This window comes from Pristiophorus japonicus, chromosome 3, assembly GCF_044704955.1.
Source record: "Pristiophorus japonicus isolate sPriJap1 chromosome 3, sPriJap1.hap1, whole genome shotgun sequence".
NCBI lineage: Eukaryota > Metazoa > Chordata > Chondrichthyes > Pristiophoridae > Pristiophorus > Pristiophorus japonicus.
The window spans coordinates 238942758-238962039 of NC_091979.1; the positions used below are offsets into that span (position 1 = coordinate 238942758).

A 19282-nucleotide genomic window follows, 5' to 3' on the forward strand; every position below is an offset into this window, starting at 1 on the left:
CCCACTCCAGGAACTTGAGGACAAAAATCTAAGCTGACACTCCCAGTGCTGAGGGAGCACTGCACTGTCGGAGGTGCCGACTTTCAAATGAGACGTTAAACTGAGGCCCTGTCTGCTCTCTCAGGAGGATGTAAAAGATCCCATGATGAAGAGCAGGGGAGTTATCCCCAGTGTCTTGGGCCAATATTCGTCCCTCAATCAACATAATCAAAAAAACGATTAACTGGTCATTATCACATTGCTGTTTGTGGGAGCTTGCTGTGCGCAAATTGGCTGCTGCCTTTCCTACATCATAACAGTGACTACACTTCAAAAGTACTTCATTGGCCGTAAAGCATTTTGAGACGTCCAGTGGACATGAAAGGCGCTATATAAATTTCAAGTCTTCCTTCCTCTCTCATTGTATATTTTCTCCGTGGCCTCGCCCCATCTCTGTAATCTCCTCCAGCCCACAATATTCCCCCTAACATGCGCGGTCTTGCACGATCGGGAGGACCTGCTCAGGCCGCTCACCAGCTGCTGTCGCTGGAAGGGATACGGCGCTTGCACGGCAGAAAACCTCAAGGGCCCACGCAGGGAAAAAAATGAGAGGCAATATTACCTACAATCCTCCATGACCACTGTCCTCCTCCTTTTCTGACCACTTGCACCTCCCCCGGTTTTCATTGCTCCACCATCGGTGGCCGTGCCTTCAGCCACCTGGGCCCAAAGCTCTGGAATTCCCTCCCTAACCCTCTCCGCCTCTCTCTCTTCCTTTAAGACACACCTTAATACCTACCTCTTTGACCAAGCTTTTGGTCACCTGTCCTAATACCTCTTTATGTGGCTCAGTGCTACCTTTTCTTTGATAACGCTCCTGTGTAGCGCCTTGGGATAGACTGTAAAAGCAGAGAAGTCCTGCTACAACTGTACAGGGTATTGGTGAGGCTATACCTGGAGTACTGCGTGCAGTTTTGGTCTCCGTATTTAAGGAAGGATATACTTGCTTTGGAGGCAGTTCAGAGAAGGTTCACGAGGTTGATTCCGGAGATGAGGGGGTTGACTTATGAAGATAAGTTGAGTAGGTTGGGCCTCTACTCATTGAAGTTCAGAAGAATGCGAGGTGATCTTATTGAAACTTATAAGATAATGAGGGGGCTTGACAAGGTGGATGCAGAGAGGATATTTCCACTAATAGAAGAAACTAAAACTAGGGGACATAGTCTTAGAATAAGGGACCGCCCATTTAAAACTGAGATAAGGAGGAATTTCTTCTCTCAGAGGATTGTAAATCTATGGTCTCATTGAATGGTGGAGCAGGCTCGTGTGGCCAAATGGCCTACTGCTCCTATTTCTTAGGTTCTTATGTTTTATTACATTAAAGGTGCTGTGTGAATGCAGGATACTGTTGTTGTCTATGCACTGATGCCAGATTAAGTAGCACGCAGCCCCTTTAAACTTGATCTATCTCCATTTATAGAATCATAGAAATTTATAGCACGGAAGGAGGCCATTCGGCCCATCGTGTCCACGCCGGCCGACAAACAGCTATCCAGCCTAATCCCACTTTCCAGCTTTTGGTCCGTAGCCCTGTAGGTTACGGCACTTCAGGTGCACATCCAAGTACTTTCTAAATACTATGTGGGTTTCTGCCCCTCCCACCCTTTCAGGCAGTGAATTCCAGACCCCCACTATCCTCTGGGTGAAGAAATTTATCCTCAAATCCCCTCGAAACCTCTGGCCAATTACTTTAAATCTATGTCCCCTGGTTGTTGACCCCTCTACTAAGGGAAATAGGCCCTTCCTATCCACTCTATCTAGGCCCCTCATAATTTTATACACTTCAATCAGGTCTCTCTCAGTCTCCTCTGTTCCGAAGAAAACAACCCCAGCCTATCCAATCTTTCCTCATAGCTAAAATTCTCCAGCTCAGGCAACATCCTCGTAAATTTTCTCTGTACCCTCTCTAGTGCAATCACATCTTTCCTGCAATGTGGTGACTAGAACTGCATGCAGTACTCTAGCTGTGGCCTAACCAGTGTTTTATACAGTTCAAGCATAACCCCTCTGCTCTTGTAGACTATGCCTCAGCTAATAAAGGCAAGTATTCCGTATGCCTTCTTAACCACCTTATCTACCTGGCCTGCTACCTTCAGGGATCTGTGGATCTGCATTCCAAGGTCCCTTTGTTCCTCTACTATTCTCAGTGTCCTATCATTTATTGGGAATTCCCTTGCCTTGCTAGCCCTCCCCAAATGCATTACCTCACACTTCTCTGATTGAATTCCATTTGCCACTGTTCTGCCCACCTGACCAGTTCATTGATATCTTCCTGCAGTCTGCAGCTTTCTTCTTCATTATCAACCACACAGCCAATTTTTGTATCATCTGCAAACATCTTTATCATACCCCCTACAGTCAAGTCTAAATCATTGATATATATCACAAAAAGCAAGGAACCCAGCACTGAGCCCTGCAGAACCCCCAATATTAATCCTTCAACCAACATCATTGAAACAGATTATCTGGTCATTACTGGCTGTTTGTGGGAGCATGCTGTGTGCAAATTGGCTGCTTCATTTCCTACATTACAACAGTGACTGCAATTCAAAAAGTACTTCATTAGCTGTGAAGCACTTTGGGCATTCTGAGATTGTGAAATGCAAGTCTTTCTTTTTTGTATCTATGAAACTGCACAGCATGTGGAAACAACTGGCTCTCCCTTGGTGATTTAACTAACCTGCTGTTATCTCTACCACAGATGTGCGCTGGCTGAAATATTGGCTTTTCAAATTTATCGTTAATATTTAATTGAGTAAAAGAAACCCACCTTATCGACTTCAGGTAAGTTGAGCTGTAAGAATCTATTCTGCTTTGCTCATGCGGTTTGCGATGTCACCTCAGCTATTCAACAGCTCGTTGCAACCTAGGCAAATCCCACAACTCCCCACTGCGCAATGGCTTGCAAGTGTTTTATTGTCTGTCTTTTGGATGCTGAGTAGGAGCAACACTACCAAAAACACCCTGTCTCCCTCTCTCCTTCTCTCCCTTTCTCGTCCTCTCCCTCTCTCCTCTTCCTCTCTCCCCCTCTCACTCTCGTTCTCTCATTCTCTCATTCTCTCCCTCTCCCTCTCTCATCCTCGCCCTCTCTCCCTCTCCCCCTCTCCCCTTTTCTCCTTCTCTCCCTCGCTCCCTCTCTCCCTCTCTCCCCATCAATCTCCTTCTCTCCCTCTCACTTTCACTCCCTCTCTTTCTCGCTCCCTCTCTCTTCCTCTCTCTTTCTCTCTCGCTCTCTTCCTCCATCTCTCTTTCTCCCTCCCCCTCTTCCTCGCTCCTTCATGAAGGATGGAGTCGGGGGCTCGGGAACGGGGTTTGTGGCGGGGACCGAAAACAATGGCTTCGGTCTTGTCAATATTCAATTGGAGAAAATTTCTGCTCATCCAGAACTGGATGTCAGACATGCAGTCTGATAATTTAGAAACCGGGAGAGGTTGAGAGAAGTGGTAGTGAGGTAGAGCCGGGTGTCATCAGCGTACATGTGGAGACTGGCGCTGTGTTTCCGGATGATGTCGTCAAGGGGCAACATGTAGATGAGAAATAGGAGGGGGCCAAGGATAGATCCTTGGGGGACACCAGAGGTAACTCCATTATCGTTATACAATGCGACTACCAGTATGGGAGACAGTAAACTAGATAGACCTTGGTCTTTATCAGTCTAGCAATACCTACGTACCTGAAAAGGCATTGTTGGTGTTGAGGAAGTAGATTTCTTCTCTTCCGTCACCATCGATGTCACAGGCCGTCACGCCGATAGCGTTTCCCTGGCGATCACGGAGCGAGTAGTAAGGAGAGTTTCGCTCGTCGACTGCAATGTTCTTGAGCCTATTCGTGACTTTGTCATATTTAAGCACCAAGTTTGGGCCGTTGTACCTGTGGAAACACAAAGCCCATGGAATAGATTAAGGGCATGGCCTGGACAGAAATGAGATTGAGCTCCCCTCAATCCACACGAGGACTCACTGTCATACTGAGCCACGCAGCCAGAAGGTCCCGAGCCTCACTCCCGGCGTGGAGGGCAGGTTGGAGAAGCTCCCCGTGGGTCCAATCCTGGGCCTGGCCCAAGGTGACCCCCATCCACATGTACACAGCCCGTGTCGGGGGGGGTGGGGGGGCGGGGGCTGGTCAGATCGGGCTATGTGTCCATCGTCCGCGCACTTGTTCGCGCACTGCGTGGCCCTGGAGAAGCGGCGTGCGGTATCCACCAATACACTTGAGGCCTTCCGCAAGATCCTACAAATCCCCTGGGAGGACAGATGCACCAACATTAGCGTCCTTGACAAGGCCGACATCCCCAGCATTGAAGCACTGACCACACTTGATCAGCTCCGCTGAGCAGGCCACATTGTCCGCATGCCAGACACGAGACTCCCAAAGCAAGCGCTCTACTCGGAATTCCTTCACGGCAAACGAACCAAAGGTGGGCAGAGGAAACATTTCAAGGACACCCTCAAAGCCTCCCTGATAAAATGCGACATCCCCACTAATACCTGGGAGTTCCTGGCCAAAGTCCGCCCTAAGTGGAGGAAGTGCATCAGGAGGGCACTGAGTACCTCGAGTCTCATCGCCGAGAGCATGCAGAAATCAAGCGCAGGCAGCGGAAAGAGCGTGCGGCAAACCTGTCCCACCCACCCTTTCCCTCAAACACTGTCTGTCCCACCTGTGGCAGGGACTGTAATTCCCGTATTGGACTGTTCAGCCATCTAAGAACTCAATTATAGAGTGGAAGCAAGTCTTCCTCGATTCCGAGGGACTGCCTATGATGATGATGATGATGAGGCCTTCCACGGCCACTGGGAACTGCAGGGACGGGAGTGCTTGGTAAGGCACAGGGAATAACGCTGGCCCAGAGATTGCGGGCAGATGCCTCTGACCTGAAAGATTTTACACGAATCTACCTGGTGCTCCGGGAGGTTCGGAGACTTGTGTTGTTGGGCCTCCAGGCGAAGGCCTGCGTAGAGGCCCACCTATCCCAGGGATGTTGACGCTTCGCACTCATCCCTGGGATCACATGGGCCGGCCCAACCAATCCAAGTACGGCTATTCCCATTCATATTTGTGGCGAGTTCAATATACACGGGATCATCATAAGTATGAAAGGGAATACCCCCCAAAACACACAGCACGAAAAATATATATATTTTTAAGAAACATCATATTTTAAATTGATCAAAATTGAATGTAATTAATTATTTAAATCAAAAATGTAATTTTTTGAAAAATACATTTACATGTTTTAAAGGATCTAAAAATAAACTTAACTTATTTTAAATGTTTAAATTATTGACAAAAATGTATTTTTTTGTCCATTAAAAGCCTCGCGCTGATAAAAAGCGGGCCCTTACGCCAGCTTTTATCAGTCATCAGATTTTTCAAGGACATTCGCTGGGCAAATAGCCCCAACTCTCCGAGGTCTGTTACTTCCGGAATCAGTGAATCTATCGAGAGGATTCTTGACAGATCGCATGTTCTGGGTTTAACATAACATAACATAAGAATTAGGAACAGGAGTAGGCCATCTAGCCCCTCGAGCCTGCTCCGCCACTCAACAAGATCATGGCTGATCTGGCCGTGGACTCAGCTCCACTTACCCGCCCGCTCCCCGTAACCCTTAATTCCCTTATTGGTTAAAAATCTATCTATCTGTGACTTGAATACATTCAATGAGCTAGCCTCAACTGCTTCCTTGGGCAGAGAATTCCACAGATTCACAACCCTCTGGGAGAAGAAATTCCTTCTCAACTCGGTTTTAAATTGGCTCCCCCGTATTTTGAGGCTGTGCTCCCTAGTTCTAGTCTCCCCGACCAGTGGAAACAACCTCTCTGCCTCTATCTTGTCTATCCCTTTTATTATTTTAAATGTTTCTATAAGATCACCCCTCATCCTTCTGAACTCCAACGAATAAAGACCCAGTCTACGCAATCTATCATCATAAGGTAACCCCCTCATCTCCAGAATCAGCCTAGTGAATCGTCTCTGTACCCCCTCCAAAGCTGGTATATCCTTCCTTAAGTAAGGTGACCAAAACGGCATGCAGTACTCCAGGTGCGGCCTCACCAATACCCTGTACAGTTGCAGCAGGACCTCCCTGCTTTTGTACTCCATCCCTCTCGCAATGAAAGCCAACATTCCATTCGCCTTCCTGATTACCTGCTGCACCTGCAAACTAACTTTTTGGGATTCATGCACAAGGACCCCCAGGTCCCTCTGCACCGCAGCATATTGTAATTTCTCCCCATTCAAATAATATTCCCTTTTACTGTTTTTTTTTTCCAAGGTGGATGACCTCACATTTTCTGACATTGTATTCCATCTGCCAAACCTTAGCCCATTCACTTAACCTATCTAAATCTCTTTGCAGCCTCTCTGTGTCCTCTACACAACCCGCTTTCCCACTAATCTTTGTGTCATCTGCAAATTTTGTTACACTACACTCTGTTCCCTCTTCCAGGTCATCTATGTATATTGTAAACAGTTGTGGTCTCAGCACCGATCCCTGTGGCACACCACTAACCACCGATTTCCAACCCGAAAAGGACCCATTTATTCTGACTCTCTGCTTTCTGTTCGCCATAAGAACATGCGCTTCGCATACCTTAACCCAGAGCTTGCGGGGCCCCAATGGATGCGTGCGCACCTCATACACACCCGTAGGAACCACGAATTCAGGGTCAATATGATTTAATTTGAAAAATTACCTTTGATTTTTATGATTTTGTTTTCTATTGTTTGCACCCCTTTAAAAAAGAGGGAACCTTTGTTTGATTATCTTGGCTTTAATCATCTTGGCCTTTATTACAAAGGGGATGGCGTATAAAGGAGTAGAAAAGCAGGGAAGTCCTGCTACAGTTATACAGGGTATTGGTGAGGACACACCTGGAATACTGCATGCAGTTTTAGTTTCCATATTTACAAAAGGATATACTTGCTTTGGAGGCAGTTCAGAGAAGGTTCATTAAGTTCATTCTGGGGATGAGGGGGTTGACTTATAAGGAAAGGTTGAGTAGGTTGGGCCTCTACTCATTGGAATTCAGAAGAATGAGAGGTGATCTTATCGAAACGTATAAGATCATGAGGGGCTTGACAAGGTGGATGCAGAGAGGATGTTTCCACTGATGGGAGAGACTAGAACTAGAGGGCATAATCTTAGAATAAGGGGCCGCCCATTTAATACTGAGATGAGGAGAAATTTCTTCTCTCAGAGGGTTGTAAGTCTGTGAGATTCGTTGCTTCAGAGAGCTGTGGAAGCTGGATCATTGAATATATTTAAGACAGAGATAGACAGTTTCTTAACCGATAAGGGAATAAGGGGTTATGGGGATCGGGCAGGGGAGCTGAGTCCATGATCGGATCAGCCATGATCGTATTGAATGGCGGAGCAGGCTCGAGGGGCCGTATGGCCGACTCTTGCTCCTATTTCTTATGTTCTTATGTTTTAATGTTATTATCTTGCTGGCTGACACTGGGACAACACAGTGTCCTGATGAGTCCTGTCAGAAGAGTAGGTGCTCCACGCCGATTTCCTCGGTCGCTCGGCAACGAGTTGGTCAAGTGCAGGCAAATCGGCCGTTGGGAGGCTAGAACTGATCTCAACGTCATCTGGCAGGGGTCTTATTGCCCGCCCCTCCCCCCATCACCCATTGAGCGAGGACAGGACCGGGCTCACCTGTAATGGTGCATCCCATAGTTCGCCGATGTTCACCGTGTAACCTCCCACATGAAGAACAGCCATTTGGGAAACATACAGGTGGGCAGGCGGGCTGTGGCAAGTGGCACCTTACACTGTTAGGGGGTGAGCAGAAAGGGCATCACCAATATTTATCCCTCAAGCAGTATCATTAAAAAAATCATTGTTATGATGGTCATTGTGACATTGCTGTTTGTGGGACCTTGCTGTGCGCAAATTGGCTGCTGCGTTTCCAACATTACAACAGTCTGCTCTCTCATGTGGACATAAAAGATCCCACGGCACTATTTCGAAGAAGAGCAGGGGAGTTATCCCCAGTGTCCTGGGGCCATTATTTATCCTTCAACCAACATCACAAAAATGGATTTTTTGGTCATTATCACATTGCTATTTGTGGGAGCTTGCTGTGTGCAAATTGGCTGCCAGGTTTCCCACATGTCTCGGAGCGGGTGCAGGACATTCTGAAATGGGAGGGAGAACAGCCAGTTGTCGTGGTGCACATTGGTACCAACGACATAGGTAAAAAAAGGGATGAGGTCCTACGAAACGAATTTAAGGAGTTAGGAGCTAAATTAAAAAGTAGGACCTCAAAAGTAGTAATCTCGGGATTGCTACCAGTGCCACGTGCTAGTCAGAGTAGGAATCGCAGGATAGCGCAGATGAATACGTGGCTTGAGCAGTGGTGCAGCAGGGAGGGATTCAAATTCCTGGGGCATTGGAACCGGTTCTGGGGGAGGTGGGACCAGTACAAACCGGACGGTCTGCACCTGGGCAGGACCGGAACCAATGTCCTAGGGGGAGTGTTTGCTAGTGCTGTTGGGGAGGAGTTAAACTAATATGGCAGGGGGATGGGAACCAATGCAGGGAGACAGAGGGAGACAAAAGGGAGGCAGAGGCAGGAGACGGAGGGGAGATGGAGGGGGGGGGGGCGGAGAGGCCCCGGGCAGGGAACAGGAAGGGCCACTGTGCGGCAGAATTCTAAAAGGACAAAGGGTGTTAAAAAAACAAGCCTGAAGGCTTTGTGTCTTAATGCAAGGAGTATCCGCAATAAGGTGGATGAATTAACTGTGCAAATAGATGCTAACAAATATGATGTGATTGGGATTACGGAGACGTGGCTCCAGGATGATCAGGGCTGGGAACTCAACATCCAGGGGTATTCAACATTCAGGAAGGATAGAATAAAAGGAAAAGGAGGTGGGGTAGCATTGCTGGTTAAAGAGGAGATTAATGCAATAGTTAGGAAAGACATTAGCTTGGATGATGTGGAATCTATATGGGTAGAGCTGCAGAACACCAAAGGGCAAAAAACGTTAGTGGGAGTTGTGTACAGACCTCCAAACAGTAGTAGTGATGTTGGGGAGGGCATCAAACAGGAAATTAGGAGTGCATGCAATAAAGGTGCAGCAGTTATAATGGGTGACTTTAATATGCACATAGATTGGGCTAGCCAAACTGGAAGCAATACGGTGGAGGAGGATTTCCTGGAGTGCATAAGGGATGGTTTTCTAGACCAATATGTCGAGGAACCAACTAGGGGGGAGGCCATCTTAGACTGGGTGTTGTGTAATGAGAGAGGACTAATTAGCAATCTCATTGTGCGAGGCCCCTTGGGGAAGAGTGACCATAATATGGTGGAATTCTGCATTAGGATGGAGAATGATACAGTTAATTCAGAGACCATGGTCCAGAACTTAAGGAAGGGTAACTTTGAAGGTATGAGGCGTGAATTGGCTAGGATAGATTGGCGAATGATACTTAAGGGGTTGACTGTGGATGGGCAATGGCAGACATTTAGAGACCGCATGGATGAATTACAACAATTGTACATTCCTGTCTGGCGTAAAAATAAAAAAGGGAAGGTGGCTCAACCGTGGCTATCTAGGGAAATCAGGGATAGTATTAAAGCCAAGGAAGTGGCATACAAATTGGCCAGAAATAGCAGCGAACCTGGAGACTGGGAGAAATTTAGAACTCAGCAGAGGAGGACAAAGGGTTTGATTAGGGCAGGGAAAATGGAGTACGAGAAGAAGCTTGCAGGGAACATTAAGGCGGATTGCAAAAGTTTCTGTAGGTATGTAAAGAGAAAAACGTTAGTAAAGACAAAGGTAGGTCCCCTGCAGTCAGAATCAGGGGAAGTCATAACGGGGAACAAAGAAATGGCAGACCAATTGAACAAGTACTTTGGTTCAGTATTCACTAAGGAGGACACAAACAACCTTCCGGATATAAAAGGGGTCAGAGGGTCTAGTAGGGAGGAGGAACTGAGGGAAATCTTTATTAGTCGGGAAATTTTGTTGGGGAAATTGATGGGATTGAAGACCGATAAATCCCCAGAGCCTGATGGACTGCATCCCAGAGTACTTAAGGAGGTGGCCTTGGAAATAGCGGATGCATTGACAGTCATTTTCCAACATTCCATTGACTCTGGATCAGTTCCTATCGAGTGGAGGGTAGCCAATGTAACCCCACTTTTTAAAAAAGGAGGGAGAGAGAAAACAGGGAATTATAGACTGGTCAGCCTGACCTCAGTAGTGGGTAAAGTGATGAAATCAATTATTAAGGATGTCATAGCAGCGCATTTGGAAAATGGTGACATGATAGGTCCAAGTCAGCATGGATTTGTGAAGGGGAAATCATGTTTGACAAATCTTCTGGAATTTTTTGAGGATGTTTCCAGTAAAGTGGACAAAGGAGAACCAGTTGATGTGGTATATTTGGACTTTCAGAAGGCTTTCGACAAGGTCCCACACAAGAGATTAATGTGCAAAGTTAAAGCACATGGGATTGGGGGTCGTGTGCTGACGTGGATTGAGAACTGGTTGTCAGACAGGAAGCAAAGAGTAGGAGTAAATGGGTACTTTTCAGAATGGCAGGCAGTGACTAGTGGGGTACCGCAAGGTTCTGTGCTGGGACCCCAGCTGTTTACATTGCACATTAATGATTTAGACGAGGGGATTAAATGTAGTATCTCCAAATTTGCGGATGACACTAAGTTGGGTGGCAGTGTGAGCTGCGAGGAGGATGCTATGAGGCTGCAGAGTGACTTGGATAGGTTAGGTGAGTGGGCAAATGCATGGCAGATGAAGTATAATGTGGATAAATGTGAGGTTATCTATTTTGGTGGTAAAAACAGAGAGACAGACTATTATCTGAATGGTGACAGATTAGGAAAAGGGAAGGTGCAACGAGACCTGGGTGTCATGGTACATCAGTCATTGAAGGTTGGCATGCAGGTACAGCAGGCGGTTAAGAAAGCAAATGGCATGTTGGCCTTCATAGCGAGGGGATTTGAGTACAGGGGCAGGGAGGTGTTGCTACAGTTGTACAGGGCCTTGGTGAGGCCACACCTGGAGTATTGTGTACAATTTTGGTCTCCTAACTTGAGGAAGGACATTCTTGCTATTGAGGGAGTGCAGCGAAGATTCACCAGACTGATTCCCAGGATGGTGGGACTGACCTATCAAGAAAGACTGGATCAACTGGGCTTGTATTCACTGGAGTTCAGAAGAATGAGAGGGGACCTCATAGAAACGTTTAAAATCCTGACGGGTTTAGACAGGTTAGATGCAGGAAGAATGTTCCCAATGTTGGGGAAGTCTAGAACCAGGGGTCACAGTCTAAGGATAAGGGGTAAGCCATTTAGGACCGAGATGAGGAGAGACTTCTTCACCCAGAGAGTGGTGAACATGTGGAATTCTCTGCCACAGAAAGTTGTTGAGGCCAATTCACTAAATATATTCAAAAGGGAGTTAGATGAAGTCCTTACTACTCAGGGGATCAAGGGGTATGGCGAGAAAGCAGGCAGGGGGTACTGAAGTTTCATGTTCAGCCATGAACTCATTGAATGGCGATGCAGGTTAGAAGAGCTGAATGGCCTGCTCCTGCACCTATTTTCTATGTTTCTATGTTTCTATTACAACAGTAACTACGCTCCAAAAAGTACTTCATTGGTTGTAAAACGCTTTGGGATGGCCAATGGTCGTGCATGGCACTATACAAGTGCAAGTCTTTCTTTCTCTTACAGTGCCTTGTACATTTTCTTTGCAAGAGCGTGTAGAATTCTTTGCTCTTTGCTAGATTGTGGGTGGGGTTGGTGGAATGGAGAATCGTGGCAGGGTTCAAAAACAGGAGGCGATGAATTTCTGTTGGGAAGGGGGCTAGAGGTGGCAGTTACAGAACCACAGTACGGAAGCTGATGGCAGGTTTGGAATGGTCGGCAAGATAAGTGATTGTATGCAGATAAGTGATCAGGAAGGCCAATGGAATCTTGGCCTTTATTGCAAAGGGAATGGAGTATAAAAGCAGGGAAGTCTTTTACAGCTATATAAGGTATTGGTGAGGCCACACCTGGAATACTGCGTGCAGTTTTGGCTTCCATATCTACGAAAGGATATACTTGCTTTGGAGGCAGTTCAGAGAAGGTTCACTCGGTTGATTCTGGAGATGAGGAGGTTGACTTATGAGGAAAGGTTGAGTAGGTTGGGCCTCTACTCATTGGAATTCAGAAGAATGAGAGGTGATCTTATCGAAACGTATAAGATTATGAGGGGTCTTGACAAGGTGGATGCAGAGAGGATGTTTCCACTGATGGGGGATACTAGAACTAGGGATATGAACTTAGAATAAGGGGCCGCCCATTTAAAACTGAGATGAAGAGAAATTTCTTCTCTCAGAGGGTTGTAAGTCTGTCGAGTTCGCTGCCTCAGAAAGCTGTGGAAGCTGGGACATTGAATAAATTTAAGACAGAAATAGACAATTTCTTAAATGATAAGGGGATAAGGGGTTATGGGGAGCGGGCGGGGAAGTGAAGCTGAGTCCATGATCGGATCAGCCATGATTGTGTTGAATGGCGGAGCAGGCTCGAGGGGCCGTATGGCCTACTCCTGCTCCTATTTCTTATGTTCTTATGTAAGCGTCAATGATTACCTGCCCCAAACCATATTACTGGCACGTATCTCTCTCCCCTTTGTTCCTGTATTGTCTGCTTCTTATTACCATTTTAATTGCCCCATTCATCCAATTTGGGACTGCTCATTTAATTTACATTTCATTTTCATTAAGCATTTATCAGATTGCATATTTCAATAGTTATAGTTTAAAAAAGTGGTTCATTCTCCTCGACAGAAATCTGTTAGTAGTGCATTCCACAGTTCATCCCTCATCCCGTTGAAGTTTGCCTTTTCAAAGTCATATTTTCAGAGTCTTTTCTACTGCTGATTGCTGGACAATTAAAATTGTTCATATTTTACTCCCCATGACACTCGATAGTATAATAAAAAAGAAAGTACTTGCATTTATATAGCACCTTTCACAACCTCAGGACATCTCAAGGCACTTTACAGCCAATGAAGTACTTTTTGGAGTGTAGTCACTGATGTAACGTAGGAAATGTGGCAGACAATTTGCGCACAGTAAGCTCCCACAAACAGCAATATGATGACCACCAGATAATCTGTTTTAGGTGTTGGTTGAGGGATAAATATTGGCCCGGACACCGTGGAGAACTCCCCCTGCTTTTCTTCTTTTTCGTCCACCTGAGAGAGCAGATGGTTTCCTGGTTTAACATCTCATCCGAAAAACGGCACCTTCGACAGTACAGCGCTCCCTCGGTACTGTACTGGCACGTCGAGCATACAAACATACGAGCAATAACGGACAGGTAAAGACCATCGAGCCTGTCCCACAATATTATGATACGTAGTGTATCCCAACATATACGCTTCACCCTACCCGAAACCATGTGACGTCCTGGGAAAGTCAAAATGTCAGGTTAGATTTTCATACTCAAGTCTCTGGAGAGGGACTTGAACCCACAACCTTCTCACTTGGAGGCGAGAGAGTGCTACCCACTGAACCACAGCTGACACCCAAATTGTCGGTGTTATTTCCATTTTAATTGCCCGAGTCATCCAATTTTGGGAATGCTCGTTTAATTTACATTCCATTGTAAGTTGGCACATTTCAATATTTATAAATAAAATGTCAATTATGGAGGTTGTCCTGATCACTTGAAAAATCACCGGCAGAAAAATTCCTTGGAGTTCCTCACGCTCTGCTTATCAAAGTGCGGCAGAAACCCTGGTCACGTGCGTAAACAGGGATTCCAACCACACATCCAGGGAAGTAGTGTGACCAGCTCGGAGGAATATCCCAGCCCAGGTTTTAAGTTACCCGCTTTGTGGTCCAATATAGACAAAATAACAAACCTGTGCCACATATATTAATTCTGTCTCATTGCCACTGTGCAGACCCACCTAAACTTCAGATATCAGGGTTTCCAGCTGCTCCTAGATAATACTCTGGAACTTCCAGATACTTCCAGACAATACTCTGGAACTTCTAGATACTTGCAGACAATATACAGGAACTTCCAGATACTTCCAGACATTACTCTGGAACTTCCAGAGACTTCCAGACAATACTCTGAAACTTCCAGGCACTTCCAGACAATGCTCTGAAACTTCTAGATTCTTCTAGACAATACTCTGGAACTTCCAGATACTTCCAGACAATACTCTAGAACTTCCAGACACTTCCAGACAATACTCTGGAACTTCTAAATACGTGCAGACAATATACAGGAACTTCCAGATACTTCCAGACAATACTCTGGAACTTCCAGACACTTCCAGACAATACTCTGGAACTTCCAGATACTTCCAAACAATACTCTGGAACTTCTAGATACTTGCAGACAATATACAGGAACTTCCAGATACTTCCAGACAATACTCTGGAACTTCCAGACACTTCCAGACAATACTCTGGAACTTCCAGATGCTTCCAGACAATACTCTGGAACTTCCAGACACTTCCAGACAATACTCTGGAACTTCCAGATACTTCCAGACAATACTCTGGAACTTCCAGATACTTCCAAACAATACTCTGGAACTTCTAGATACTTGCAGACAATATACAGGAACTTCCAGATACTTCCAGACAATACTCTGGAACTTCCAGACACTTCCAGACAATACTCTGGAACTTCCAGATACTTCCAGACAATACTCTGGAACTTCCAGACACTTTCAGACAATGCTCTGGAACTTCTAGATACTTGCAGACAATATACAAGAACTTCCAGATACTTCCAGACAATATACAGGAACTTCCAGACACTTCCAGACAATGCTCTGGAACATCTAGATTCTTCTAGACCATACCCTAGAACGTCCAGATACTTCCAGACAATATTCTGGAACTTCCAGACTCTTCTAGACAATTATCTGGAACTTCCAGATACTTCCAAACAATACTCTGGAACTTCTAGATACTTGCAGACAATATACAGGAACTTCCAGATACTTCCAGACAATACTCTGGAACTTCCAGACACTTCCAGACAATACTCTGGAACTTCCAGATACTTCCAGACAATACTCTGGAACTTCCAGACACTTCCAGACAATACTCTGGAACTTCCAGATACTTCCAGACAATACTCTGGAACTTCCAGATACTTCCAAACAATACTCTGGAACTTCTAGATACTTGCAGACAATATACAGGAACTTCCAGATACTTCCAGACAATACTCTGGAACTTCCAGACACTTCCAGACAATACTCTGGAACTTCCAGATACTTCCAGACAATACTCTGGAACTTCCAGACACTTTCAGACAATGCTCTGGAACTTCTAGATACTTGCAGACAATATACAAGAACTTCCAGATACTTCCAGACAATATACAGGAACTTCCAGACACTTCCAGACAATGCTCTGGAACATCTAGATTCTTCTAGACCATACCCTAGAACGTCCAGATACTTCCAGACAATATTCTGGAACTTCCAGACTCTTCTAGACAATTATCTGGAACTTCCAGATTCTTCTCGATAATACCCTGGAACCTCTAGACAAGATTAGCACACGTGGATTATCTGACTGGCAGCGTTGGGGAGGGGTGGGATTTTAAATCAAGAAAAAAGTAAGCAACAGTCTGAACTAGAAACCAAGTCCAGTAATTCAATTTGAGAAATAAATTTAAATGTGAAATTGTTACTAGTTTACAAGCAATGGATACTTTTTGATGAAAGCCCCATTTTTATTGAGAGTCCATTGCTTACAAAGCTAGACTCCATGAAACACGCTAATACATTTTTAAAACATGCACAAAGATATACAAAAGTAACTCAATAGACTAAAAACTACAGACACAGTAGGGCTGAGCTGTAACAATCTCCAATCCTTCCGATCTCCTGATATCCCACTCACTATTGCAGAACTAATAAACTTTTCCATAGAATAAATGTATCGGCCTACTTTTCCAAAGGAGTCAATCAATACCAGACTGATTCCTGGGATGGGGGGGATTGTCCTATGAGGAGAGATGGAGTAGATTAGCTCTATATTCCATCGAGTTTAGAAGATGGAGGGATGATCTCATTGAAACAAATAAAATTTTTACAGGGCTTGACAGGGTAGATGCAGGGAGGATGTTTCCCCAGGCTGGGGAGTATGCAACCAGGGGTCAAAGTCTCAGGAGAAGGGGTCGGCCATTTAGGACTGACATGAGGAGAAGTTTCATTCATTTCATGCATTTAAGGAGAAGATAGATAAACACATGAGGGAGAAAGGAATAGAAGGTTGTGCTGATAGGGTGAGATGAAGAGGGGTGGGTGGAGGATTGTGTGGAGCATAAACACGGCATGGACCAGTTGGGCCAAATGGCCTGTTTCTGTGCTGTAGACTCAATGTAACATTGGTTGCCAACCAAGTCCCACCAGCCAACAGGTGGACTGTTGGGTAATGGCTCCAATATGAAATGGGGCAGATTAATACCTTTTGCAGTACTGTAAGGAACCGATACTTGCACTAAGCAAGTCCATTTTAATTCCATGCTGCCCTTCAGTCACTGAACAATTATCATTAAAATATGTATCAAATCTTGGTTAGGCCACACTTATCAGTATCATCATAGGCAATCCCTCGAAACGAGGATGACTTGCTTCCACGCCAAAAAGGGATGAGTTCACAGGTGTTTCAATGAAGGACCTAATATTTCAGATCCCGAACTACATGCAGAAGTGGTGGAAGATGCCTGTGCGTGGATTTTTTTAACATGTGGTGGCCGTTGGACACCAGCCACCACACGGGCTTGACAGAGAGAGGTCTTGGTCCGGTGGCAAGGATTAATCAAGACGACTGGAGACTAGCTCTGTCGCACGGACCTAGTGCACACACATATCGCAGTGTGGGCTGGACCGTTCTGGGCCCCTGGCCCCGAACTCACGCCTCTCCTGGGCCCCGATCATGTCCCTCTACAGTCTCTCGCCACTCCTGCTATATCTGCCCATGCTCCAATCACTGACCAGATCTTGATGACGTCACTCTTCGCTGCTGTCGCCCTCCTGCACCAGCTCACGCTTGCTCAAAGAGGTAGGTGTTAAGGAACATCTTAAAGGAGGCGAAAAAGGCAGACAGCGATTAGAGAGGGAATTCCAGAGCTTAGGGTCCAGGCAGCTGAAGGCACGGCCACCGAGGCGATGACAATCGGGGATGCGCAAGTGACCAGAATTGGAGGGGCGCAGGGAGGCGGGTCGAGGCCATGGAGGAATTTGAAAACAAGGATGAGAATTTTTAAATCATGGTGTTGCTAGACCGGGAGCCAGTATAGGTCGGCTAATGTCGTTTAGGGAAGGAAATTGGTCCTCCTGACACAATCTGCTGTACGCGTGACTCCAGACCCACAACAAACCTGGTTAATTTTTAACTGAACTGACCTAGCAATCCACACAGTTGTATCAAATCACTACAAAGGATAATTGTAGTGGTTTAAGGAGAATGGCCACACCTTCTCGGGGTAACTAGGGAAGATAAATGCCAGTGACGCCCACATCGCAAGAATGAATAATCATTTTATAATGTTATGCTGAAAACCCTTAAACAGTGGTTTAAGGTGGGCCATCGGCAGTATAACTGCAGCCTGAGGGAAACACTGGATGGACATTCAAAGGAGAGAGGGAAAAACTGCAGAAACAGGATAGGGGTAAGCAAAAGGCTTGGAAACGACAGGTCTGGGGCAAAGCACAAGTGTTTGTGGGCCGTGGAAGGATTATTTTCTTATCAAGAAAAATCTGATTGGGTTTTATCACTGTCCTTAAAAAATGTATGAAGCTTTTCAGCACTGGGACTATTGAAGGGTCCAGCTAAGCCATATAAGGACAACAAAATTGAATTTGTAATGTATGCCCCGGTGAGGATGTTCATAGGTTTGTACAGCTGTTGAGTTGGGAGTGGCTTAGCCAGTCATGTGATGTTCACAAGACTCAATAAAACCCCAGCCAGTTGGGTACGGGGCATCCACGACGAGGCAGGTGGTTGGTGGTTGGTGGTTGGTGGTTGGTGGTTGGTGGTTGGTGGTTGGTGGTTGGTGGTTGGTGGTTGGTGGTTGGTGGTTGGTGGTTGGTGGTTGTGAGACTGGTGGATGAACCGGTAATGTGTAGTGTGATTGTTAAGCCTTTTGCTAATAAACCAAATAGTTCTTAACAGCAATGTGTTGCTATGAATTCTTAAGTAAAGAACCCATGAAGCAAATACATTACAGAATTGTTTTCCCATTCAGGTATTTATTGTCTCTGTCAACCATCAGTAGGTCGGGGCCTTCAAAGGAGCAACGTGGCGGCATGCCACTTCAAGGTACAGCACGAGCCGGTTCAGGAGGGCGACGGCTGTGAAGAGGGCGACAGGATTGGACGTCACCATAACCCAGGTCGCTGATTGGAACATGGGCAGGTACAGTAGGAGCGGCGAGGTCGGGGTGAAGGAGCGGCGAGTGATCGAGGAACAACGTGCGCAGAAGAAGTGAGGGCCCAGGGGCAGCACAGACAAGCCCACACTGCGATATGTGTGCATACTAGGTCCATGCAGCAGAGCTGGTCTCCATTCGTCTTGGTTAATCCTTGCCACTGGACCAAGACCTAGCTCTGTCAAGCCCGTGTGTTGGCTGGTGTGCAACGGCCACCATACGTTAAAAAAAAATCCATGCTCAGGCATCTTCCACCCTTCGGGACCTGGAATATTAGGTCCTTCATTGAAACACCTGTGAACTCATCCTTTTTTGGCATGCAAGTAAGTCATCCTCGATACGAGGGATCGCCTCATATCATATCCTAGGCAGTCCCTCGAAATTGCGGAAGGCTTCGTTCCACTCTAAAAGTGAGTTCTCAGGTGACTGTACAGTCCAATACGGGAATTACAGTCTCTGTCACAGGTGGGACAGACAGTCGATGGAGGAAAGTGTGGGTGACTGTCTGGTTTGCCGCACGCTCCTTCCGTTGCCTGCGCTTGTTTTCTGCACATTCTCGGCGACAATCCTCGAGGTGCTCAGCGCCCTCCCGGATGCTCTTCCTCCACTTAGGGCAGTCTTTGGCCAGGGGCTAACAGGTGTCGGTGGGGATGTTGCACTTTATCAAGGAGGCTTTGAGGCTGTCCTTGAAATGTTTCCTCTGCCCACCTGGGGCTCGCTTGTCGTGTAGGAGTTCCGAGTAGAGCACTTGCTTTGGGAGTCTCGTGTCAGGCATGATAGGGCTGGTACAACACAGAAGCAGA

The 19282-nt window shown here is 46.2% G+C and overlaps 1 protein-coding gene across 1 annotated transcript in view; it reads right to left on the reverse strand.

The window, feature by feature from the left end:
* Nucleotides 1-19282, reverse strand: part of crtac1b (cartilage acidic protein 1b) — a 479177-nt gene that overhangs the window by 331544 nt on the left and 128351 nt on the right. Inside the window, exon 2 of the mRNA XM_070873946.1 lies at nt 3713-3909. Coding sequence (XP_070730047.1) covers nt 3713-3909 — 197 coding nt within the window. The remainder of the gene's footprint in view (nt 1-3712; nt 3910-19282) is intronic.